The sequence below is a fragment of the Embiotoca jacksoni genome, unplaced genomic scaffold (assembly GCF_022577435.1).
Source record: "Embiotoca jacksoni isolate LCO1_2020_lvr unplaced genomic scaffold, fEmbJac1.0.p SCAF_6, whole genome shotgun sequence".
In the NCBI taxonomy this organism is placed as follows: domain Eukaryota; kingdom Metazoa; phylum Chordata; class Actinopteri; family Embiotocidae; genus Embiotoca; species Embiotoca jacksoni.
Window position 1 is genome coordinate 18,735,197 of NW_027185414.1, and position 27,459 is coordinate 18,762,655.

General features: G+C 37.5%; 1 protein-coding gene across 3 annotated transcripts in view; it reads left to right on the top strand.

Moving 5' to 3' along the window:
* The window catches only part of LOC138212997 (glypican-6-like), a 133,119-nt gene that overhangs the window by 62,046 nt on the left and 43,614 nt on the right, over nt 1-27,459 (top strand). For all 3 annotated transcript variants that reach the window (XM_069173782.1, XM_069173780.1, XM_069173781.1), the window contains exons 3-4: nt 4,250-4,641; nt 17,983-18,148. In XM_069173782.1, the coding sequence (XP_069029883.1) occupies nt 4,250-4,641; nt 17,983-18,148 (558 nt within the window). The remainder of the gene's footprint in view (nt 1-4,249; nt 4,642-17,982; nt 18,149-27,459) is intronic.

The window sequence follows — 27,459 nt, forward strand, 5'->3', positions numbered from 1 at the left end:
TTCATCACTTGAGAGATTTGGATGTGGTATGATTTTAAAATGTATGGTCAGTAAGTTGCACACACCCATGTATCAACATGTTTCCAAGTATTAAGACCCTGAAGGCTGGGTAACTGAATGTTATCCAAGGTCAATAAGTCTCAATGATAATTCCCTGGTCAAATATGTACTTTGGCCAGCGGAGAGCAATTTACTCTTCATGAGTTGGCAAGCTGTTATTTGAAGCTCTCAGTGCAGTCTGTTTCCAGGTAACATGCTGTCAAATCACACAAAATCCCTACAGTTTAAGAAGGGTGGTGATTATCTCATTATATGATTAGCTCAAAAACCTTTGGGCTCAAAATACATAACTTGAAACTTTCGTCAGTTGCTAAGATTTATACTTTCAACGATGTGAGTGTATGCCATTAGCAACCTTTCAAATGAAAAGTTTGCAAATGTAAATGTTATTGTTGTCTGTAGAAATAAAAAACTATCTTCTAGAGAAGGTGCTGCACCTCACACCCAACAGGATCAGTCAACTAAACCTGCCCTCATTTGACCTAAGCATGCTTGTTACTGGGGCTAAACAAAGGAAAGCTGTCATCTCGTGTTTTTGAAGGGATCTATCTTGATGCTGTACAGATGCTAAATCCTGGCACGCCATATTACATTTTTTCTGGATTTGTAGTTTATGAACAACTGTTAGTCATTTAACATATAATGATTGGGTAATCAATAACAGTGCAGCAACATGACCAGAGCTGGTTGTAGTCAGGTCAGCTGGATATAATCATAGCGACCCTCAATGTTGCCAGTCACTTATACCAGCGTGAGTAAGGCATTATCAAAGCTATTTATGTAGTCCTGATCCACAGGTTATCTTATCAGGAGATCGTATCTCATTATTATCTTTTAGCAGTGACTTAACTTCACTTAACATCACACTACTATACAGAACAGTGTGTGATATGTTTCCAAACACTTGTGTCATTGCTGGGGCTCCATTAGCCTATAAAACTTGATTTATTTTGTGTGTGTTAAAATTTTTCTTCTTAGCACAGTTCATATTGTTTTAGTGTGAAAGAATAAGTTGTAATGTCATCATCTTTCATGACCTACACCAACAGCGTCTGCTTCCATGGACATCTGTACACTCATTTATGCAAGGGAGACTTAAGTATAACAGTCAGACTGCAAGTATATTTGTAGTCTTTTCGATAATCAGTTTTCAATGTGTGAAGTTCATCATGTGGTGGTTAAAATGGATTTCTATATTAGTTTGAACCTCACTTCACTGCTTTTCTGATACTGTTGTGCTGCTGCTTCTAAGGATGCTGCAATGTCAAGTAGCATCAAACAAAACACTCGGACAACAAAATGCGCATGACATTTGTTCTCAAATTCCCATTCCAAATATTGAGAAATATTATAATATGAAATAAGTAATATGAGTCATTTTAAACATTGATATAAATAATCTCATTGTGTGGTACTGCTTTTGAGTTTGCATATTTGTTACCCATCTTAAGAGCTCTTTAAATGGTAGCACAGACACAGTATAGCTTGCACAATACTCAGGGGCTTACATGTCCTTGATACAGGTCTAATTGGAAAAATGGAATGAAAAAGGCCCTGCAGGCTCTTAATATTTAAACAAATGTAGGTGTAATGGCAGGTCAGTCAGTTGCAAAGAAACTAGAATGAGCGACCAGGGATTGGTCTCCTAACTGCTGTAGGTGTGGTGATGCGCTGCGCCATATCAAAAGGAAGAAAAGAGGTTTTGGGCAATTGAGTCAGTCAAAAGGTTCATGAACTATAACACCCTCCCAACCTTGGAAGAAGTGCGCAAGCAAACCTCTGGTAACAGTAGTCCTCTGTAGAACAGAGGACATGCAGATATAATATATTACAGTATGTTTCTCAGACACTGGTGCTGTAGCAGACTTTGCAGAAGAGTGGATTGTTATTTCAGTGATGTTAAACTATTTAATTTGATTCTTTAACACAGTGTTTTTATTATTCAACTTGACATGGTCAGTAGTTAATGTCTTCACCATGAAGATCTGTAATAATAACAAACTGCCAAAATATGTCTAATGATGCTAATAGTAAAGAATGAGTTTTAATGTTTGAGGACATGATAATTGTGTATGTTTCTTTTAGTTTTTTAAAAAGACTAACCTGCAAAGAGGAATCATTTTATATTTGCTAATTTAGGTAAGCAAAATACATATCAAATACATAAATTTACCAGGTTACACATGAACTGATTCATTTTTGTCTTGTGTTTTGGTCGCATTATTAGAGAAGGGAAATCTATTATTAGACCAAGACATAACCAGCATGTAAGGTGTGACTGCTATCATTACCAATGCAGGGAAATGTCAGCCAGCTGACGAGCCCTTGAATGGTTTATTAGCAGGCATGACACGTGAAATGTCTGCAGCGTGTTTGTTTACAAAGAAGGGTGGAGGAATGTTTGACATTTGTGCTCGGAGAGATGTGTTATGATCTTCCCAACATTTACGCCTGTGCTCTCAGGAACATGGGATCTTATTAGCCAGGCTTCAGTGAAAGTCCCCTGCTAATTCAGCTTTTTTTCTTTCTCTTTGTTGGCTGAGTAAATACTCATGAGATCAGGTGCTCACATGGTAGAACGCTACTTGGGCAGATGACAAAGAAACAATGATATAATTGCTGTGAATGTTAAATCTGAATTGTATTGTTAAACTTGCGTATTTTGATGTCTGTGTCTTAAGTAATTTAAAATCAAACAATTAACAATGTAAAACAATTTGAACCAGCACATAAAGTCCAGCTGAAGTTATTAATACAGATCAATATATATATATATATATATATATATATTGATTTTAAATTACTTAAGACATACATCAAAATACGTATGTTTAACAATACAATTCAGATTTAACATTCACAGCAATTATATCATTGTTTCATTCATTGTATATATACGTGTATATATATGTATATATATATGTGTGTGTGTGTGTATATATATATATATACATATATATATCCTCAGTTTATCTTTTGACTGGTGTATTTATTTGGTTGAAACTGCAATGAGGAAAAATAATTTTTGTAATTTTTTTATTTCACATTTTACAGTGACAGCACTTCTATTAGTGTTTTCCAGGGAGCTTAAATTTATTAATCTGACTGTAAATGTCAGTACTGTAATTTCAATCGAGTAATATCTTAGTTGTCAGACACTTAAATAATTTCACACATGCAGTATATCATCTGGTGGGCCAACCTTAGCCATTTCTTTGTCCAATCTGGGATTTGAACACTCCCTGCGCGACTCCATACGTTAGTCAATATTGTGCTTTATGTCAGTGTTATCTCCAGAGTGACAGTGATGAGGTCACAGGAAAACACGTTGTTTTCACCATCTGATTTTTGGGGGTTTTGTTTTTTGCCATCGCCACATTTGGATGTGTAAAAGATGGCTAAAACTAAATAGACCGCCATCCCTTGGCTAATACGGGATGAACACTAACTCAGTAACAGAGCGTTATAGATTATCTGTCTGTGGAAAGTAAAGAGAATTCAATATCACTTTGAAAAATGTTTTATATTAAGCTTTATTTTTGAGTGACAATTTCAGTGCAAAGTGTGTATGCTAAATAATTATTGAATATAGTAATATAAATAAAATAGATTTGGTTGTGTCACAGTGAAATTTTGTCAAATACTTTTTAGATAATTCGAAGCGTACATGGATGAAGCCTCTGTAACACAATATTCAATTATAGTCTCAGAGGCCAGCTGCCTTGGTGGACAAATAAATTGTTTCAGTGAAAAACGAATGCGTCAGGGAATAATGGTGGGTGCCCAGGATGATAATGTATACTAGTGTCTGTGTCTAAAACTTATGAATATTTTGTTACAGTATGCAATCAGAACCTTTACATTAATCATTCATACTCCTTGTGGCCCATTATTTCTGCTATTAAATTATTAATGCTTTGGACTGACTTTCTTCACATAATCAAGTACCTATTGTTGGCTGCTATATATTGCTCCTGTATACTGTATGCAGACAGGGCCATAAAATAATAGTATTTACAACAACAGAAGCAACTATGAATAGATTAGTCGTACTCTCATGCTTTTGAAGCCTTTTGTTTGGTTTATACTGTAGGAAAAGACATGACAGACTGTAAATATCTGCTTAATGACAGCTGTGTTTCCTTTCCGTCCCCTCCCTCCTCTCCCCTCAAACCATCCATCCATCTAGAGTTTTTCTTGGAGCTGCTGGACAATTCTGAGAAGTCTCTCAACAGTATGTTCACACGGACGTACGGCAAGCTATACATGCAGAACTCTGAGGTGTTCCAGGACCTGTTCACTGAGCTAAAGCGCTACTACACGGGGGGCAACGTCAACTTGGAGGAGATGCTGAATGACTTCTGGGCCAGGCTGCTGGAGCGCATGTTCCAGCTGCTCAACTCCCAGTACCACTTCACAGACGACTACCTGGAGTGTGTCAGTAAATACACAGATCAGCTAAAGCCCTTTGGAGATGTGCCCAGGAAACTGAAGGCCCAGGTCACCAGGGCCTTCATCGCTGCACGTACGTTCGTCCAGGGGCTAATGGTGGGCCGGGAGGTTGCCAACAGGGTCGCTAAGGTGAGTTTAATTTCTCTTCTCACAGCTACCTTGACAGCAATTCTGTTGAGTGACTCTGTGCTGTTGTATTTTGCTTTAAGTTAAGTATTACAAATATTCTGTATGGAGTGTGTCTCTTCTATAACACTGGATTGTTTTCATCAAACCATTCAGTATTCGAGTTTGATTATTCTAGTTACTTTTAATTATTTATTAAAAACCAGTAAAGAGCAAATATTTAGATTTCCCATGGAGATCTTTTTTTGGATGCTCTTGATGTGTGTTGGGAGGGGCAGCTTTTCATTTGAATGGTGGTGTACACAGCACTGTTTGCTTCACATTTCAGTAAAATCGTCCTCAGCGTTCAAAGCTTTGCAAATGACAGAAGATTAAAATGCATGTCCCCCGAGACTTCTGATGGGGTTTTGTTTGCAGTGTCTCACGTTGCTATTGTGATTTTGTTACTTTTTCAATAATGCGTATCAGAAAAATGTGTGACATTTTCCACGTTTACGGTTAATTCGATACAATGATAATGGCAATGGTTTGGATTGAGAAATTGGTTGATTGGATTCTGAAAAATAAATAGATTTTTAGAGCGATTTCAAAAAGATTACAAATGTGTTTTTGAAGACTTGGTGGACAAGTTTTCTAATTCCATATTAAACACAAACATTTATGCAACTGATTGTTTGTGAATGTCTAAACCAAAAAAAAAAAAAAAAAAAAAAAATTATATAACCACAGCTGTTTGCTGTTGGTACATTGTGTAACTCCTGAAACAAGCTCTGCTGTATTGCTCTATTTTATGAAACATATGCAACAACTGGCATCAAAGCTACAGCTGGAGTTATTTACTTTCAGATTACATCTCTTAGTTTTTTTTATTAAAGTTTAATATCAGAGTGGGTTTCTTTGAAAACTCTAACAGGCTTAGAGAACTCACTTTAGCAAAGTTCAGTGTAAGAATGTGAAGTCTGTTTTCTCCCCGGAGTCACATCCAGCCTACATCCATACATCCAATCCTTTTGATTTTGATGGTTTACACTCAACAGGACACAATTTAAAGCCTGCTGAGAGATTTATGGACATGGAATTAAAAAGTACTCGTTGATGAAAATTATGAAAATTATGAAAATACTCCCCACGCACTTTTTAAAGATTGTAAATATATAGACCCTTTTTTGGGCCCGTAGCCATGGATCTCTCTTCAAAAGTAGAAATACCACTCATATAATAATTTCCTTCAATTACTGATGAACCCTAATGTGAAGTTGCTGGTCTTTCTACAATCGACATTCTTCACCTGCTATGCAGGTTATATGAAAGTGACATTTTTCATAAATTCAAACATCAAATTATGAAAACGAGTTCAGACTACCGGCAGTTGTGAGAGTCATTTTTGGCTGCTTTTTAGCTTGAAGCTTGCGGTCCCTTTCAGTTCAACAGGGGATACAATTTGTTAGAAGAGCAAAGAAGAAACAAAGTAGCAGCAAGAGTGAGAGGGCAAAAAATAAATGAGACGCGCCGCAGTTTGAGAAAGAACTTGAATCACTTTTATCCTGGAGGCTTAACTCCCTGTGTTAAATAGAGGTAGATCATAGAACAGGCTAGATTGTGAACAGAATGTAATGCTTTAAATGATATGATAACTTAACTATGTGCCACCATATAAATAAATAAAAATCACTTATAACAAAAACTTTACAGACCACAGTCACTTAGGGCTAGCAGTTATTTCCATGATTGATTCATCATTATTTTCTTCCAATTTCCCAGAATCACATTTTTTTTAAATTTGCTGTTCATATAACCAAAAAAAGGACAAAACAAACATTTTCAAAACTTTCTTTTTTGTTTGTTTTTTTTGCCATTTTTACTTTACAATTGAGATGATTAATCAATTTAAATAAAAAATTGTTAGTGAGTAAATATTTTAGTACTGTTTGATGTAATGCAGTCACAGGCTTTGATTGATGGTGCTTGTTCTAATCTTTATAAATGTTTGAATATTTCATGTAGATAATGGATTTCAAGGCAAAACTGTGGCAACCAAAAATCTCTTGAAATGGAATAATTTTAAAAAGCCATATTATCTTCACACACAAGAAAAGGTTGCATTCAAATTCATATTCTATTTCAGTGATTTCTCTTCATTAGACCAGATACCAAACCATTGTCAACTTTTATTACCGTCTGAATCTGCGGCATCAGCTTGATATATTACCACAGCCCTCCGGTACTCCCCGCACTCCCATTACTGTGGAGGACTGTGGCTTGTGCACCATGATAGTATGCACATATTAAAGTGCTATATCCTCCTTACGGATCCATATATGATCTCTGAAGACTCCGTCATCTTTAATGCTCATTATGTCTTTTACCTTACCACTGAGCTAGCTTTCCAGCACCCCTCAGAGGCACAGCTATTTCAGATGAAGAGTTAAAATGAGCACCACCATATACCTCTGTCCCAGGCTTAAAAGGCGCCGCCACTCGGGATCAAATCCCATATTCCCTGCTTCCTCATCAATTATGAAGCGGTGCCAGGAAACAGTGTGGCATTGCTGAAGGCTGTCAGGGTGGTGAACAACCAGAGACCTCCAGGTGAAAAGTTGCCTGACGTGACAAATCACCTTGACCTTCGAATCAACCTCTGTACTTGCTGTTTTCAGTGATAAAAAGCCACTCGCATCTGCTTACAGCACAGTCTTAGAGCACACACCATATCAAAGTGTAGGCACGGCATTGTTTACAGGGCACTGTTTAATTTCATATCCATAAGCAACTAGGATTTTTACACGCTTTATAGCAGAATGCAACATTTTGTGGTGTTACTGCTGCAGTTGCTATACCTTTATCAATCAGTGTTTGGTCATTTAGCTGTGTTATTTAAGCAGACCACTTGTGAGCAAATGGTGGTGAAACATACCTCCGAGCTGGACTGCTTGAGAAACACACCTGTCTACTTTACTTATTATCCTGTAGAAGACATATTTAGATATTCAGAGATACAGTGTGTTGGATTCTAGGGGATATTTTGGCAGAAATGGGAAGTAATATTTATAATTATGTTTTCGTCAGTGTATAATCATCTGAAATCAGTAATCAGCTTAGGATGAGCCCTTCGTATCTACATATCTCCTCTTTCATGGAGGCTGCCATTTTGTAGCACTATGTTTCTACAGTAGTTCAAAAGGGACAAACCAAACACTGACTCTAGTTTTGAGATTCAAAAAAATCTGAGCACGTTAAGGATTCCTTTTCCATGTTTGCTCAAACATTGACCACTTTATAATACCCACTGGTCTATGAGGAGTATTATGAAAAGTTTTAAGATGATATTTTCTTGTCTATGCCACAGGTCGTGAGTCCAATATTGATGTGAGGTGTTGCATATTGCACAGCGCCCCTGGTAAGGGACTGTAATGAGCCACCGTAACTCAAATTGTCAAATTAATCATTAAATTCTCCAAACCCAATGACAAAACATGCCTTTTTAATGAAATGACTGCTTTCAACCATCTGTCTGTTCAATTTCCCATGTTACTTTAACACAGGATGGCGCACTAACAATGATGAGCCACACATAAATACTGCTAAAAGACAGTTCTGCGTGCAGTGAAGTCAGAGCAGGAGAGATATCACTCCATAAAATGGGATTGCACTTGACTTGCACTGAACAGTTTCCTGGAACTCGATCCTGGATTAAGAGCAGAATCTCACTGGATTACAGTTTGTGATGACCATTAAGAGTTTTATCCTGGAGGTACTTAAAACACAGTCCAGCCACATTAAAACCTGCTCAGAGAAGATTGCAGGGATTTGGACCTTTTGAACGGTTTAAAGTTCAGGCATTTAGAGCACTTATCACTCACTCTGCAAACGCATGGGAAGCTGGCCCAGTCCGTGGCGCATATTCAGTCATGACGATGGAAGGAAGTAGGGTATTTTGCACGGAGGGATTTGTTTTCCCTGATGGCTTATACTGCCACGTTGATCTCATTATACAGTCATTTCCGACCACAAACTGTCAGATAATTTCACATTAAGCCCCAAGGCAGTTCCTAATCTTTACACAACATTTACCTTAGATTAATGCTCTGGCAGATTACTTTGCTGACATGTGAGAAATATCATCACCATCAGTTCCATGTGGTTTCCATGGTTTTTCTTGGGTGCCTCTTTTTGCTTTTCCACTTAATTAACTCTTTCCTATTCACTCGTTTACCACGTTCACTCTCAATGCAAAACATCAAGGTGCATTCAACATGCAATAATGCAAATGCAGAGAATAGTTTCCTTCTGAGTCAGCACTTTAATCTTACAAAAAATAAATAAGGCTAAAATAATAGAAACAACGTAGGGATGGCTAACAAATGATTGGTTTGCTTCCTCTTCAATTTAAACATAAAAATCCAATTGAATGAGACCATTCACTTTAGGAGAATGTCACACATTTTATGTTTTTAATTGTTATGTTATTCATTTCCTGTAAGTGCAGATAATTATTGTGTGTATCGCTGCTGTATCTCATATCCAGCTGCATTGAATATAAACTATAATCTTCATTAAGTAGTTCACTGTTTCTGCTGGTAGTTTGCAAAAAATAAAACAGCCACTCTGAATTAAACTTTACAAAGAGAAAGCAAAATGTTTCTTATGATGATGTACTCACCCCCCCGCCCCTCCCAGATTTTGTTTTTGTTTTCCTTTCTGTGGATGTCCCAGCACCACCTGGAGTCTATTCTAATTTTACTGGAGCTGTGAGCAGCTCCTTTATTTCTTTATGTGATGCATAGTGACCATCCAAATCACTAAATTGAACAATTTCTTTCGTGAAAATGGACTTTTTGAGTGTATATTGCATTTGAATAACACACTTTGCTTAAATGAGAGAAATGGCAGGTGGGCTTTGATGCACCCCTAGTGCCATTGCATGGTTGTATTGGTCATTGTTGTACTATCAAAATATAACCTCAGCAACTGCTACACAGTTGCAAATAAAAAACAGAACTAGCTTTATTTAACAGTCAGATGCATTTTGCTATAATAATAAATGACACAACTTCATGGTAGGTAACAATGTGAATTTAATTAGCATGCTGCGGCAGTAATTTCTTTTCCAATAATTTATGTGTTGTAGCTTTTTGCTGTTGGTTTCCTAGTCCCCAGATAGTTTTAAAATAACTTCATTTCAAAATTATATTTTCGTCCCTCGAGGGATAAGTTTGCAATCAAAAGTACACAAAGATAATTGATTTACACTCATAAAAACAAACAAAAAGTAAAAATATGACAAAGTCGGAAAGAGACTGTGAGCCAAACAACACATTTAATATGATGATGATGACACCCTGGACTTGATTGGACAATTTTCATTATTTTTTCACAAAAGTATTAATAGTCAGTAGAAAAAAAAAAAAAAAGTTGACCAGTAATGAAAATGCTTCTTTGACGAAAATGAAAATCCAATACAAACAATTTCAAAATAGGTATGTGTAACTAAATCACACCGTGAGGTGCCTGTACACTACAGCTTGGACAGAGCAAAACAGTGCCAGCGGAGCTGGTTGCTGTCAATCTGTATATACAAATTATACAACTAATAAAGAGAAGTGAGTACCAGTGGAGGAGACAAAATGCCTTCATTTAATAAAAGAAGTGAAAACTATTACAGAGTACTTTTTGTGTTGTAGAAAAGTGTTGTGGTTCAGTATCCGTATTTGTGATAAATATGTTGCACAACCCGAGAGAGGACTGGAACATTTTGACAGCCGACTAAGAGGGCAGATTAAGTGACATCCTCTACAAGAGAGTATGGTTCATACATGTTTCTTCGCTGAGCCCCACTCATACAGATGCACCAGACAAACTTCTCTCCCTCTCGCTCTCTGTCTGTCTCTTCTCTCTCTTGCTGGCTCGCAGCTCACACAGCTTGCTGGGGATAAGGCCTCAGCCACAGTGCTGTGATGGCAGATGGCAACTGGCTCAAAAAGGTTGGCACGTCATCGGGAAATGTGCTGCACCAAAGATGTCCTTTTTAATTAAAAGATTTTGATCTGCGGTGAACTGCAGACTGTTGGGAAAAAAATGAAAGACAGCATGTGGTCTGAAATACAAGAACATGGTATGAAAGGATAATAAAGAAATATACTGTATATTCCTCTCTACTGTATATGCTTTATTGAAATTCATATTGAAGACCTTAAAAGATACCGACTCGGCCAGTCAGATACTGAGTGGGAGTACATTTTAAACAGATTAAAAAGGATGGATATATATCATGTATCATATATATCATGTTCTAGAAAAATAAGTTTTATTCATCTGTCAACCAGTGAAAATGTCACATCATCTGACTGTTGCACCCTCACTCCTATGACTACTTTTTTGCACCTTGATTTAAAGTGCAGGCCACCACATCTTTATTTAACAAGCACTTAGAGGAGGTTGTCAGCACCAATGTTGTGACATTTGTCCAGAGGTTTCTTGGCAGCCACAGGAGATGTGTTTGCCCCTGACATTCAGGCTGGGCTGCAGACCTTTAGAGTCAGATGGACAGAGGGTGAGTGCTACACTTTAATCCAGGAGGCACCACGCAGATGGATAACAATGTAGTGTATGAAGGTCTTCTACCCACTGGAGATGGTGAAGGGCTCATGGTAGGCTGTGTCGAGTCACCGAGCAGTGTGGGCTGGGCTTTTAACGTGTTTGCACTTGTCGGAGTAAATTAAAGAAACAGTCTCAACTGCTGCTCTAGACATGCCACATAACATGGTACACGTCAGGGTAGATCAACGGGCGATCCCATGCCCCAGCAAAGCCAGACACTTGAGCTGACTCGTGTGGGCCGCAGGGGCCCCGCCGAGAACCACTATGTTGTTTCACTGAGGCACAGCTGCTCACATGTGGATTGTTCTGTCGGTCTCAGACATTCATTGATTTGACAGCAACTGATTTTAGTGCAGCCTCTCTGGAATTTTCTTGGCTCCATCTTACATTTATCATGCTGAGTGGAGGAAGACTAAAGTTCACAGAGGCACGGAAAGAAAATGTGATGAGTGAAAATAAAAATGATTGTTTTATTTTCAATGACAACTTTGGTGCGTGTATTGTTCCCAGTCTGTGACTGTGTTTACTAGAGGATTAATATTCCTTTCAAGTTTACCCATTTGTTTATCTTAAGTACCCTCTCAGTCTCTAAATGTATCTGAAAATTGCATGTTTATGATTTACAATAGTACATTTATTTGTGAATCTCCTATTTATGTCTCTGTTCTAGAAAAGTATTTATCAACCAGGGATTGAAAATACAATTCACCTAGACTAAAACATGCCACTGGTTTCCAAACATCTGAAGGACCAAATTGTATAAAAAAATTAAATATGCACCATTGCTACATTAACAATTTATACTTGAAATGGAAACCAAAGCATCCTGTAAAATTTGTAGCTATGCATTAGACAATAAAATGATAAACATACATTTGGAGTCCAACAAATCTCTATACATAAACAACAGTGTAGGTCATCTGTCAGCACCTTCCACAAGGACCCATATGAGCATTTTCTGCTCTGGCACCCTCCTGATTAAGATGTGGCTATGTTTAGACGACTAAAACGACTTGGTTAAGGTCAGCTCACCTTCATGGTTAAAGGAAAGCAATACCTTTCTGGAGAGGACAATTTGGAAGCCATTACAATGGAGCTCGTTCATCACCAAAATTGTCCCCAAGTTCCCAAAACCCCTTTTCGTCACCTCTTTGACCACATCATGTCGACGAGGACTCATTGTAGCATGATTAAGGTGGGGGATTTTAATCATGTTTGAACAAATTATAAGCTTTCCTTTACATATTAGGTCATAATAACTTGGAGAAGTCAAGCGATAGCAACCCTCCAACAATTAATAAAAAAAAAAAAAAAAAAAAAAAAAAAAATCAATTATCACATTTTCCTAACACTAGCAATTTACATTTAGATACTTAATTTATTTTAAATTATTGATATATTTAAAACTGAACAAAATGTATGCTTAGGGAATATAATTCATATCTGTTTCGTTTTTGTCCTGATCTAAGGCCTCCTTTGAACCTGTTGTTTGGAAATAAATATTACATGAACTTTGTGTTCTACTAATGCCGGTAAACACTCATTCTAACTATGTAATGCTTGACAACAAAAACAATAGTTCCCTCTAAAAACAAGTATAAAGTCTTGCAGAAAGACATAACCTTTTAGCTGCATACAATATTCACACAAAGTCACAGGGAGCACTGTTGTATCTTATTGTGTGTAATAAGCAGCAGATGAACTTTATAAACTCTCCTTGAAAAAATAAACTATATAAAGGTAATGCATAAATACTATAATACACATTTTAGTACATCTTTAAAGCCAAGTAATACCAAGTGATACATTGGCATTATTTCTGTTGAGCAGAATAAGCTTCTTTATCTTGCTCTTCTTTATACAGTATCTTACAGCAGGATTAAATAACATTAGCTCACTTGTCAGTGCAGCAGAAGGCTAGTAAATCTGAGTTTGGTGTTGCCGTCTGTGAGCATATTCCAGCTGATGTTTTATACTGAGTATACTTAACATTTTTGCTAAATGAAGGAATTAATATCAGATTTTTACTGCGATCGTGATTATTGCAGCCCCTCAGGTTGGGAGGAAATAGGATCTTGAGTTAAGTTTTACAGAGATTTGTGCAGCCAGGCGCATGTTTCTCTTGGTAGCAGATGGTAGTCTGATTTGCACAGTGACAGATCACTCATATTGCCATTGACACTAATGGCTGTGGAATTGAGTGGGGACGCTGGGGCAGCAATGCAGTCTTACATCCATGTCCAATCAGTGCGAAGCAACGCAACCTGTCACAATAATTATGACAGAACTATTGAGACAATTTTTTGGCGATAGTCTCACTGTCCCACTAGTGTTCCCCTTGATTGGCCTTGGTAGCTTGCAAAGTCATTGTCATTTCTCACAACTTCATTACTTGGTGGCACAAAGCAATTTCCATCGTCTGTGCTCTTGCCACTCTGTTACCCCTAAAGGGAGTTCACACCATATGCGCCTGACAACACCTTGTCGGATAGAGAAGGTGATGTCTTCTGTGAGTGTCTTTTAGAGTTATCTCTCCTTATAATAGTGAGCCATGTCTTTTTATTGTAATGATTTAGCTATATTTGACATGTCTCATTGCTGATATTGAATTCAGGTGAGTGTAATGGCTCCTGACTGTGGCCTTTATAGAAAGCAGTTAGAAATGCTTGAAGCGTGCCTTATTGTTGCCCAGGCTCATTGCATTTTTAATCTTACATTTTTAATCCTCAATAAAGTTTATGCTCACATCAGGAGCTGACCACATCTTCAGGCTCAGCAGCCTATTGAATAGGTTGTTGCTTGTGCCTCACCTCACTCTCATTCCTCAAAGTCACTCACTCAGGAGTGAAAATCACAAGTCTGACATCGCTTTTTTATTTTTAAACCATAAAAGAATTTGCAACTAAATGTACTTTGGTTTCAAAAGCAAAAGCAAAGACTGTGCAGAATTGCCTTTTCATCATTTTAAGTAAAAAAAAAAAAAAGTCCAATAATATGTAAGCACTTTTACACAAGTGGCATTTTTAATGTAAGGCTTTCTGTACTGCAATTTCTATTTAGAAGGTCTGAATACTTCCTCCACCACTGAAAAGCTAACACACCAACTTGCATACATGCTCTGCATGCAGTGTTATCATAGCACTTAAACATCAGATGGGTAGATTAGTGTTTTAATCTCACTCTGGATCTGAGGCATCTCGCTATCCAGTTCCAGCCTCAGCCTGCTGTGAAATATTCCATCTACTCAACTGTAAATAAGTGTTAACAAGATTATCAGATTACCCTTCATCCAGGGCACCCGACGACTGCTGGGCACAGTAACTGCAGTGATGTAGAAACCCCTGTAAGATAATTGTGTTAGGAGGCTTTATTTTAATGCAAATTTTCCAAAGGCCCCACAAAGCTTAAGGGCAGCTTAAAACACTTTTCCCATTTGCAGTATGAAATATATTTCTTTGGTTGCCACTTAAAAGTCAAAGTGAATATAAAGGGTGCAGTAGGAGTAGGTTTATAGTTAAGAACATTTTCCCACTGTTTTCTCTGTCTTTTATAGGCTGTCTAGAAACTGGGGCAAGTGTAATCGAATTGGCAGAGACAGATTAACCTGACAATTTTTTCTATATTATTTAATATTCTCATGAATAAATACTGTACTTTGTTGTACAAGTTAGAGGAAAATGTGAAGTTGTATTAGATTGTACAAAATGACATTTGCAAAGGTTTGCTGATGTTGACTAGATGATACAGTATACTATATTTCCATTAGGCTCCTCTGTAATCATTTATACCATAGCAGTGGAACAGTGAATTTATTAAGCAAGTCTATTCCAAAGTCATCCTGTCAATTTGCTTTTGTTTTATGATTGTGGTTTAAACTGAATTTAATGTCCTTGCCCAGGTACAGCAACTGGGCTGGGTCTGAGCCAACAGAGAAAACAAAGGGGACAAGCTCTCCCTCTCTCTTTCCTCTGTCACTACAGAAAATATATTTATATGTAAATTAGCCTGTGAAATAAAATGATTCAAATAGCTTGATAGGAAAATGTTATATTTAATCTGCAGGATTTGAGTCATTGACGAGGGAGAGGGGGAGAAAGATTACTGGAGATGCATGGGGAAGCGGGAGGAAGTGGAAGTGTAATCTAAAAACTGTCTCGTCCCTGTCTCAGTTACATTGGATTGGTGAATTGCGTGTAGGAATCAGATTTTGTGGATTTATATGTGATACCAAATTTATTTAACAAAAAACTATAAGGTGTTGTTGTTGTTTTTGTTGCTTTTATAATCTTCTATATTAATATTGTACGTAATCATTGTAATGATAAAGTTTTAATTGGAAGTAAAAATTATTTGGCATATATGAAGCTGTTGTCTCCAAAGCAAACACTGTGATTGGCATGTAGTTGGTTCTGTTTCATTGTCCAAGAGAGCACCTGCTTGTTCCTTCTGTTTGTCCGCTTGTGTCTCGTCCGGTTTTCTCTCCGTCTGTTTCATCTGTATCTGTCTCTCTGTTTTCTTGGTGTTTGTTGCTCTGCATCTTTGGCAGCATCTTTCTCCACCGCCGGTTCTCTCTCTGTTTGCTCGTCTTTGTTTTTTTTGTTGTTTTTTTTTTACTTCCTATGGCACTTCCTGTGAAGAAGAAAATCTCAAAATTAAATGAGAGTTAATAAATTAAGTGTAAAAATAGTGAAGGGTCCGTGCATGCTGACAGCAAACACCCAATATTATTAATGTTAATACATAATTTAGCAACATTTTACTTTTACTCCCACGTTTACCATTTATTTGCAACATGTAAAAATGTGTTAAATAGTGTAAAACACATAATACTGTAGCTGTAAGCAGATTTATGTATTTATTATTATAACTTTCAGTATTTATATACTGCTAAAATGGTACATACGGGGACTTATCAAGCTAGCAAACTGAAGTAACATTTCTATTTTGTTGAACCATAGTTCAGCTCTTCAACATCTATACAATTTTGAATATTTTATTTAGAAACAAAAATGCTGTAGTTGTGTACACACACACACACACACAATTATTTTCAGCAGTATAATTTATTCAGTCTGAAGCTTGACTCATGGAGTGTTTTTATGCATGTCAGCTCTGAAATGTGTTCTATCAAATGAAGCATGTTTGTGAAACACTCCCACATGTTAACTAAACTCCCACAGAGATATAAACAATTTACAACGACACATACCAGCGGATGACGTTCAGCGGTGGAATTGACAGCCAGCAACCTCGTTTAATGGCCTTCTTACAAGAGATCGCGTGATGTTAGTGGCAGATTGCAAATGTCAAAGATGGTTCATTTGATCCTTGTTGCTCAGTGCCAAGCAGCAGTGGAAGAAAAATATATTAAGTGGACGTCACTGTCTCCCTCCTCTCTGCCTTAGTCTCTCTCCTCTATCTCACCTTTTCTCACACACACACACACACACACACACACACACACACACACACACACACACACACACACACACACACACACACACACACACACAGGTGTTCTGGTCGTCGTATCAGTGACATCAAAGACTAACTGCAATGTTCTAAACAGAGTGAGTAGAAGACCGAGGCTGGATATAGTTTCATAGCACAGCTTCAGATGTTGCCATGGAGCCGCGAAAGTGAACTAATGTGGTTTTCCTTTTTCTGTTCCCTCTGACTTTTATCTGTCATTTATTTTCCTTTTGTTTGTGTTGAAGTTATGTCACCAGGCTTTCTGTGGTTTGTCTCTACATGTGTCTTTTTTCTTTGTTCTGACTGTATCAATATTAACATTAATTATCAATTAATTAATTAATTCTGAGAAAGTAAATGAACAAAAAAAAAACAACAACAAAAAAAGAGGGTTGTACAGATAGTAAAGCTCGTTTTGGGATTTTGGCCTACAAAAAATAAAATAAAATAAATGAACTTGACCTGACCGCTTTCTCTCTCTCTCTCTCTCTCTCTCTCTCTCTCTCTCTCTCTCTGATGCACACACATGGCACTACTCTACTTGACTTTTGTTTTCTGTTTTAACTGTGTTTTTAAAAAAAAAATTCCCTGTGATGGGTAGATTGGTTTCTCTGCCACAACTAAATCTTTCATGAGTAGAAGGGGGTCTCCAGTTGTTTGATGCTTCAATGACTGATCTGCAATCTTCCCTACACACACACACACACACACACACACACACACACACACACACCAGTGGTCTCAAGAGTGTGTGCTGGACAAAATCTAAAGTCAAGCATGAACACAGAGGCTGACAGGCCAATTATCAGATGTACTTTTTGTTCTGCATCCCCACCTCTGAAGGCTGTGAAGGGAAGCAGATGTGAGAATCCTGTCACTTTCACTCATGCCGGTACAATGACATGGCCCAACAACAAAAGACACAACCTTCACATGGAATGGAGATGGACAGAGTTGTAACCCTTGTCTTGTCGTGCAGTTTTATCTGGTGGGTTTTCACATTTCAAGCTTCACAAGATATAATGTAGTGTGGGGATGTTTGTCAAAAGTTGAACTGCGCCTGACTCCCCCTCCCCCCCGAAGTTTCAATTGGGAATTGCACTCCTTGCTGTTGATGCTGTGGCATGCAGTAGTTTCTGTGGAAACCTCCTCATGTTTTGGTGAAAAGATGAGAATGTCGCATGTGATGTGCAGTATGAACACTTCTGTCTCTATTTTAGGAATAAAACATGTCCAAGACTTCACATAACTGAAGAGCATCTCTTTGCTTCATAGGTGAACATAATTCCAGCATGTGTCAGAGCCTTGACCAAGATGCTGTACTGCCCGTACTGCCGCGGCATGCCAGGTCTGAAACCCTGTCACAACTACTGTCACAACGTTATGAGGGGCTGTCTAGCGAACCAGGCGGACCTTGATGCTGAATGGAACCTCTTCATCGGTAAGATTCAAATCGAGTGCCCTTGCACCTTTGTCTCATCTACTCTTTGTAGTTGTGTCTATCTGTCTGTGTGAAAACTTGAGCTTCTACTTCTAAGTCTGCATGTTTTTCTTCCAAGGCAGCGTCTTTGAATAGTCTCGTTGGGAATTCAGTAGGATGTGCTGTGTTAGATTCAGCTTTAAAGGATTTACAGAGACAAAACTGAAATCTTATTTGCAACCATTTCTTCTTTTTTTCTGTCTGAAATGTTGTTTGCTATTGCTGGAACCCTGGCATAGTGCTTAAAGCTCTGGTCCCTGCTGTTTGGGATTGATAAAGGAGAGCAGATCCGAGGCAAACACATTTTCTATAGTGTTTCCAGCTGAGCTTGGTGAGTAATATAGCACTTCAGTTTGGCTGTAAGTAGCTGCTGCTCTAAGCCCTCCTGTTAAATGGATACCAAGGAGGCACATATAGTGTTCCCTCTGGATCTTTTGTAGGCCAATGCTTTATTTGTTATGTACCCCAATCCCATCCTCCCACCCACACTACCAGATTTTTTTTTGATTTTTTTTTTTTTTTTTTTTTATAAATGGGGCAACATTTTTTAAAAGACATCCCTGAAGACTGTGTGTCAAGTGAACTGCACTTCTAAGCTTTTGGCTGTTTTGTGACAGGCCTGTCGTTTGAGAAACCATCAGATGACGTTCCGTTTGTTCTCTCCAATGGCACGTCTGAAGTCTCAGATCAACACAGGCCCCTGTGCACTGAATGAGATGTCTCAGCTTTATGACATGTGTTAAAAAGTTAGTGTCTTGTTCGGTTGTGAAGAAGCAAATCTATTGCCGCAAAGGGACGATATGCTTGACAGTAATGGGAAAAGCTGTTGTTGCAACAGAATGATGAATCTGGTTAGACCAAAACACCCTTGAGGTGTACAAAAAGTGGATTTTTAATTTTGAATCATTTTTGTACAGACATGGTATTTTGCTTTGGAAAGACTGTTGTCGAGATATTATAATTATAAATGTAGAACCCAAGGGCTGTTTATTTTCACCATGAAAGACTAATTTTTGATGTCTACTGACATTTTGTATTCATTATCTGTTGCTAAAGAACTTCGATTTGCTTACTATGCAGCTCACAAGAAATATTGATTTGCCTTTCAGAGACAACTTCTAAATGTATCACAGGTCAGTTCTCACCACTGAAGCACATCTTTGCATTATAGAAATTTATGGATTGAGCCCACACACAGTCTGTCATTGTCACCCCTTCAAATCATCACTTATTAGAGAAGGTTAGATTAGAGGCATAGCCTTCAATTTTTAAGAACCCTCAATGACATTTACCTGTGGACTTTGCTCATGCTTAAATGTCACTATTGATACCATTGATTGGCCAGACCACAGCAGAAAGACAATTCAAAGCTTTTTATTCCATTTTTAAATTCAGCTAGAGAAATGAGAGCGTGTGCTTTAAATCGAACTGAATCAGAGACATTTATGTAATAAATACAGTTCTGTTAGCTTTTTTTAAATTAAAATCAGACAAGAAGAAGATTACAAAATGTATTGTTACATTTAGTTATACTTCAATAAATTAATTAAAACACAAAATACATTGTGTTAATTAGTGGTAATTAGAAGGCAGTGGATTAGCAACCATTTCTGTTGAATAATGGCATTCGTTAATTCTGACCACCTATGTCAAATACTTACACACTCATGTCAATCATTTGGTGAAACATCTATAACAATCTGACACTGTATTTGTTGTCCTCTGGACAAATTTCTCAGAATGGTCCATTTCATGCCTTTTACACTTTAGGTTAGTAGGAGTCTAATAAATCTACTAGTGGGCTCAGGAGGCCGTTATAAACAACATGGCGTACATGACCATTGTACAGTACCAGCAGCCACCATACCGGACCTTCATTGTCATGTTAACAATAACAAATATGTGGTTAACGTTGTGACGCCATTACAATTTGGTAAGGTTCAGGCACAAGAACAACCTGGTTGGCCTTACGAAAACATAATGGTTTGAGTTACAATAAGTACATTACAGAACTAATAAACGTTACGTATGTTACTTAAAAACTTAACGTAAATTAACTTACGTAAGCTACTTATAAAAAAATCATTGTTGACTTTTGTTTTTACAATCTCCTGCATGAAAGTTCTGTGTTTTATTTCTAAAAACGCCTAAACTGCTTCCTTACGCTGCCTTTGTACTACATCACCTGACTTCCTCTTATTCTCCCAAGATAATTAAAATGACCACTCGAGGTCATAAGAGGTTGTTGTGAGCCTCTGGCCTAAATGAAGGTGCAGTTTGCCCTGTAGGTTTTTTAGGCCCCTACTAGCCCATATGCAGTTTGTGGAACAGATGTGTGATAATGACTATTTTTTTCAGTAGTCCCATAATAGTCAGATCGGGTACTTTGCAACGGTTGTGCTACTCACAAACCATAATGCACAGTGCATACCCAACGACCAACATGTTTGTAACATACATTTTTTTCATGGTCAAAATGTTGTAATGTCATTGCGTAAATATTCTCAGGGGCAGTAAAGGTAAACCAGTCACAGAGCCCTGCTCTTAGTAATGCTGGTGTACTGGCATGGCTTAAAAATAAAGCAGTATTGTCATTCGTTGCATACCTTGTATGCCCTTTGTTTTCTCTATGGAATTATACTCAGTGAATACTAAAAATAGTAAAAAAAAAAAAATATTTCAAACTTTCTTAATATAACCAGCTGGCTCATAACCATGTTTCTTCACTCTGAGTTTAACAGATAGATAATGATTGGCAGTGGCACATTGTGTCAAATGAGGTAAGCCTCTAATGGAACAAGCATGAAGCTCATCCAAGCTAACCACACGTGTGCACATTAAGTCCTTGACTCATTTCAAGCTCATTGCAGTTAATCGGTAGAGCTGAGAAATACAATAATCTCCATCATTTGTCAGCCTTGATGGTGTTTTGTTTTTTTTAATGTATCTTTTCAGCAGAAGGATTTCTTTACAGAATTTTTTTTTTAAACCAGGCTTAAATATATGCCATTAAATTTGTCATGTTAATGTCATTAACATTATTAAACTTAGTGTCACTTAGAAAAAATAGAAATGTAAAATAAATTCACTCTAACTCATCGGGTTCTGTCCAAATGTTGCACAGCGCTTCAATATGCCTAAAACTAAATCTAAATCTAGTTTTTATAAACAGAGCACAAAAACAGCACTGTATTAACTTAGTGTTGCTTTGCTGCTTCCTCCCAAACATGACAGAAATGGTCTTTGCACATCTCCCCAAACACAAAACACACAGTGACATCATTTCTATTTTTTTCTTCACTTTCTACCTTAACATAAGAAAGTCACATCACATCGCTGATTTTCTATTTTGTTTGGAAAAATGAAGGTCGGGATTTATCTGTCATCATTTTGCCACAAAAATAAATCTTCTGAAATGAAACAGATTGTTTCTCTTGCCTCTGCGGAAAATGTAAAACAGGGAACTTTAAAAAATGTTTTTGCTCACAAAGCTTTATTGAAATAGCACTTTTAAGAACAAATTACAAAGACAAATCTTATCAGCTTCCTTTTATCTGTACAAAAAAGTAAATACATGTCCATTTAAATGTATGTGACAAGGCATTGAAATTGTTGTAATATTGCCAATAATGCCAGCTTCACTTATCTAAAATGTAACCGGCCTTTTAATCACGGGCATCCTTATTGTACATCTACTGTAAATATTTTATAATTTGCGTTTCTTCTATTAAAAAAAAAACAAAAAACTATCGTGTATATTTTTTCACATCCTAAATTGTGCACCTTCACGAATGTCCATAATAATGTGTAAAGTTTTATATCTAATATTCTCATTAATAGTAAATACAATTAGCTGTTAGTTATTCATTTTCTTTATCCCCTATACATATAACATTGAGGCTTTTGCTTTGAGTTTATAGGAAATAAATCTACAGAGGATGAAAATGAATGAATGAAAAAAAAAAAAAAAAAAAACAATTGAACATAAATGTAGTTGGAAGCATGCCTGCTATTTCCACGCTTAAATAAAGGAGATTGCTCTAAAATGCTTCACAAAGCCATCAAAACATCACTTAACATTAACAACGCAGAGCCATAAGAATTTATGAGACATTCTGTAACGCTAAACAAATCAAGAAGGCTTACAAACTTGAGATTAAAAGTAAAATCTTGGCAGTGCAAGAAAGTAACAGCCACTGATGAATTTGATATACAATTATAAACACAAACACATAAAAACAAGCAATTTGGATGTCAAGATGTCGGTACCACACTGTGGAAGGAAGAACAAATGTGCCACTGCTGTGCCTTGTCCCGAAATCTGTGTTGAAACAATAATGACCTTGGTGAATGTAGCCTACATTTTGTTATGCAGAAGAAAAAGAGTGATTACAGCATCCATGCCATACATTTAAAGTCACAGTCACAGTACAGTAGTGTACACTTTGTAAAGGTTACTGTAACAACTTTATCCTCTACAAAAAAAAAAAAAAAGACCCACTGTCAGTGAGCAATGGGCATAAACCTGAGGAAGGATGTGATTTACCTGCTTATACTTGTGCAGAGTGATGTTAGGCATCCTGAGTTTTAGTGTGTGTGTATGTCTTTGTGGGTGTGTCTTTGTGTGTGTTCGAGTGTTCAGGGAAAGAATTCATGGTTTGGCCACTAGATGATACCAGACTATCAGTCACCTGTCATCATGACAAATTTACCCAGCTCTGCATCATGACAGATACATCATTATCATTTTTCTTGTCAGCACCTTGTTAAAATACCCTCAAAAAGACAGAGTGAGGGGAGGATGGGGGGGAGGGGGGGTACATCCAGTTATTCAAACACTACTGTAGTTTCTCAGGCCTACACCATGAATAGTGCCATTTTTGTCAGGAGAGTGGCATCAATAATATGATCATTTCAGCTACACATGGCCAATATCAATGGCAGACATTAATTGACTCTTTGATAAACCCCTTTCCCATATGGCAATCTTAAAATCATAGCTTTGCAAGTGTAACTCACAGCAAGCTTCACATTTCCTCACCCGATGAAGCAGCGCACATGAGGCTGTTACAAGGGGAATACTTTGTGTGTACATAGTTTAAAAGGTATTGTTAGCATCATCAAGGTGGATCAATAAGTTCCAAGACTGCTCCGGTTGCGTGCGAACAATGAGCAGCACTGGGACCTGCATGGAGAAGGAGAAAGGTATAACCCTAATGAGCAAGTGCTACAAATTTCATCTCTTGATCAAAATCCACACCTGAGTTACGCTCTATTTGTGAGCGCCTGCTCAGGTGCGTCTCCAATTTGCTTCATTGATGTTCTGAGGCGTGTGAGGGAAAACATTCAGTGCAAATGACCTGAGCTGCGCTGCGATGGCACTTGGGTTCTGGAAAATTACAGTTTGCCCACTCAATGCACATTTAAAAACACACGCGTTTCTAACCTACAGTAACACAATCTTTACCCCCATCACCCGTGCTCGTTGGATTTGGCTTCCTGTGACTTTTCTCTGTTCCCCAATAATTTGTCACAAACTTTGATGTGCACTGATTTTTATCAAGCAACGAAACTTGGATTAGTCATGAAAGTTATAAGTTATAAGCTTCTGTGTTCTCCATGCACGTCATGGTGCTGTGCATCGTTCACATGCAACAGTAGAATCTATTGATCCTCCCTCTTATAGCTAGATATATTATTTCATTGGATCATAGTTTATATAAGTTATAAGCTTCTGTGTTCTCCATGCACGTCATGGTGCTGTGCATCGTTCACATGCAACAGTAGAATCTATTGATCCTCCCTCTTATAGCTAGATATATTATTTCATTGGATCATAGTTTATGTTTAAAAAAAAAAAAAAAACCTTTGCACAAGTTGTACATTCTCAGTGTAATATGTCCAGAATGGTATCAGAGTTTAGACTTTTATTAGCAGCTTTTTTTTGCACTTTCATTGGATTTAGATGAGTTACTCCAACAACCCCAGCTGGCTATGTTACCATTGATAGAGGTACACTCAGCAGAAACAATGTTTTGTTCTTAATGCGTAAAAGTGAAAATATAGTATTTGAAAACAGGATCAGTGGTGTTATGGTAGACAACAGTCTAATTATCACTGAAAATCTGATGGAGCAGTCAACTCCTGGAGTTACCATTAACTTAATATGCTACCTCTCTGATAATATTGTCCAGTTACAGTTGTCTCGTCAGCCAACCAAATTTACAATCACCAGCTAATGAGAAGCTTGGTTTTGTCTACCTCTAGCTCTTAGTTTAAAAAAAATTACACAACAATTTCAAGTGGTAATTCCATTCCTTTTATCAGTAAATGTACCATGCGAGATTGAAAGACTGCCAGGCATAGCAATGATAAAGTCAGCATTTCCACATGGGCTGTGCATTGGTTGATGCTGTATTTACCACTACAGAACTCTGGGTGGCGCTGTACAAGATAGCAGGACTTTACATGCAATGTTAGTGTTGTTAGCAATAGATTGTAACGTTGGTTTAGACTTTATATGTGAATAACTTGTTACTATTCCGGTCTGGAAATTCAGAAACATGAGAAAGCCATTTCTTTTTTTTCTTTTTTTTTTTGGGGCTGTTTCAACAGCTCAGGTCAGAATTCAACAAAATTGAACTTTTGAACCCCCACTCAGTAATAAGGCAGTTTTAGCAAAAATCTATTTTAACATTGTAATAATTGTCTTTATTTAGAGAGCGCTCGTGTTGTAAAAATAATTAACTCCTTCTAGATTTAAATGAAAAGACTGGTGTATTTCTTTACTGCGTGCACAGCACTGTGCCCGTAAACACATTATTCCTCCTAATTAAGATATAGGCTTGTGTTGTCCTCTGCTGAGTCCTTTGACACCACAGTGTAAGCGATCCTCATTGATCTTATTTGCTCATTTCTTTTTAATTGCATGGATTGTGTCCCCATGTAACTGGACCTCCCCACAACCCCTCAGGATCATGAGAATTCAAGCCAACATATTTTTCGTCCTCCAAGAAGGACCTTGTATGATATCTGTCAGGTTATGAAGATAAACACCGTGCCAGTGCTTCACTTTAAATGAAACAGATGTCTTGGCAAAAAAATTAGCTCACATTGAGGTTTACGTCACACAAAAGCCTTCAAGAGGTCTTTTATGCTTGGTTCTGTAAATACCATGAAAACTAAATTTAAGCTTAAAAACTCACCCTTAACATCCACATGCTTTGACTGAACTAAATTTTTCAAGGATGGTTAGACTCCTCAAGTAAAACAAAAAATACTCCTTCTCTAAGTTAAACTTGAGACATTCAACGGACCCACACAAACAGACACACAGGCACTCAAACTGACTAAGTATCAAGCATGATGGTCTCAGTAACAGACATGACAGGAACAAACAAGCTGGGCTAGTGGGTTTCTGCCTGTCAGAGAGTTGAAGGCTGGATGACTCATTTAGCCAAGTGGAAGTGATCTCCATATCCCCAGCATCATCAAGAATCAGTATATTTTCCTTCTAATTGCTACTGGCTGTGCAGAGTCTGCAAAATGCTGCTTTTCTATATCTCTGGCAAGAATGCTTACACAGCTACACTGCATATTTACACGCATCACAACTTTTTTTTTATATTATTCTGAGTTACCAGAGCTGATGTACACCTATGGGTTTTTTTTTTACTGAGTTTTATTGCCTCCACATTCACACACTAAATGTGGTTCTTGCTAGATTCTGTCCTCAATTTTTATATTTCTGGAAGGCATATTGTTACGCACTGTTGAGCATATTGTTTTACACAATTATACATTTTCATTTTATTGCATGTTTTTGCCTATTCAAATTGCACTTGGCTAATAGAATATTTCAACATTTCCAGGTATGTAATTATTTGTGTGTTTGCTGAAAGGTGAGAGAAGATTGGCTCAACTCTTGCTGGACATCACAACATCAATCTTCTCATTTAACTCTCACCAAGCAAGTGAACACGTTAATTCCCCCAGCTGTCAAACTATTCCTTTAACCTTCCTGGTAACCATTTCCCAAAGCATTCATTTTATATTTCATATCATCATTTCCCTTTGTATCTTGTGGGCAGCTGCTGGTTTTCATTAATTTCACTCCTGTGTGACATTGAATTTGCCCACTTGACTGTAATATGCTTGACCCTTAAGTTCAGTTAGTTGTGCAGCACAATGAACATCACATTTGCTGATGTTTCCTTTGTGCACTTGTATCCCTGCTTTTCACCAAGCTCAGGGAAATGAACAGTTAGCCAACAGATTCAGGTTTGTCGTCAAGCAGAGAAAAGTGTAGTAGAGTATAGTATAAAAAACTGAGTTCATGTGGAACAACAGACAAGCTATTTGAGACTTCAGATGAGCTAAAGTAATTCACATATAGCTGAAAGCCAATAAAAGCGGGGAAAAACGTCCTATGAAGAATTATTTGTTCGTGCTGTTATTGAGCTACAGTCCAGCTCTAAGTGCATGAGAGAATGCTTGTGGAGACTCCCCAAAGACAGACAAATATGTTGGCAAGGTAGCAAGTCTTTTTGCAATTGATTCACCTCTCGCAGCTGCACGCTCGAATAAATGTTCCAGGAAACCAACTCTGACGTCTTTTAGCATAATAGTTTTGGCAGTGTTTGTGTTTAGACAGGAGCGTTTAAGTAAGAGTGAAAGGTGGAGGTTTGTGAGCTTTATCAGCATGAGCATGAGTTTTACCCTGGATGTGTTTTGAAAAAGAGTTAACAAAGGTGATGGATACAAGTTTGCATCAAGTGAAAGCTATTGGCTCTGCATCAAACCTTTTGATTGAGAGGAAAAAAATCGGACTTGGTGTTTTCTCACTTGATTGTCTTTCTGTCTTTACTTGATAAATGATATGAAACAACTCCATGTCATTTTGAACAGGGGTACTTACAATAAAATACGCATGTGTCACTGGTCTGTAAACACCATTGAAGATATGATGTGTTTATAATATTATATAATGTCTGTGGGGTTTTATTAACTGAGTCCTTCAAAGAAAGGTCAGTGAGCTCTGTGGTCTAATGGGACAAAAATTAATCCATGGCTTTATCCCAGTTGGTCTCGGCAGGGAACTCAAAGGGCATGGGATGTTTTAGATTAATCGGCAGGCCTTGCATTTCTTGTTTAATTACTGTGAAAAAAAAGTAGTCCCCCATTTTAGCATTGCACCTCTGAAGCACAGGAGGTGACAGTTTAAGAAAATTGATCATCGAAATTGCTGTAAAACCCCACACATGTTTGTATTT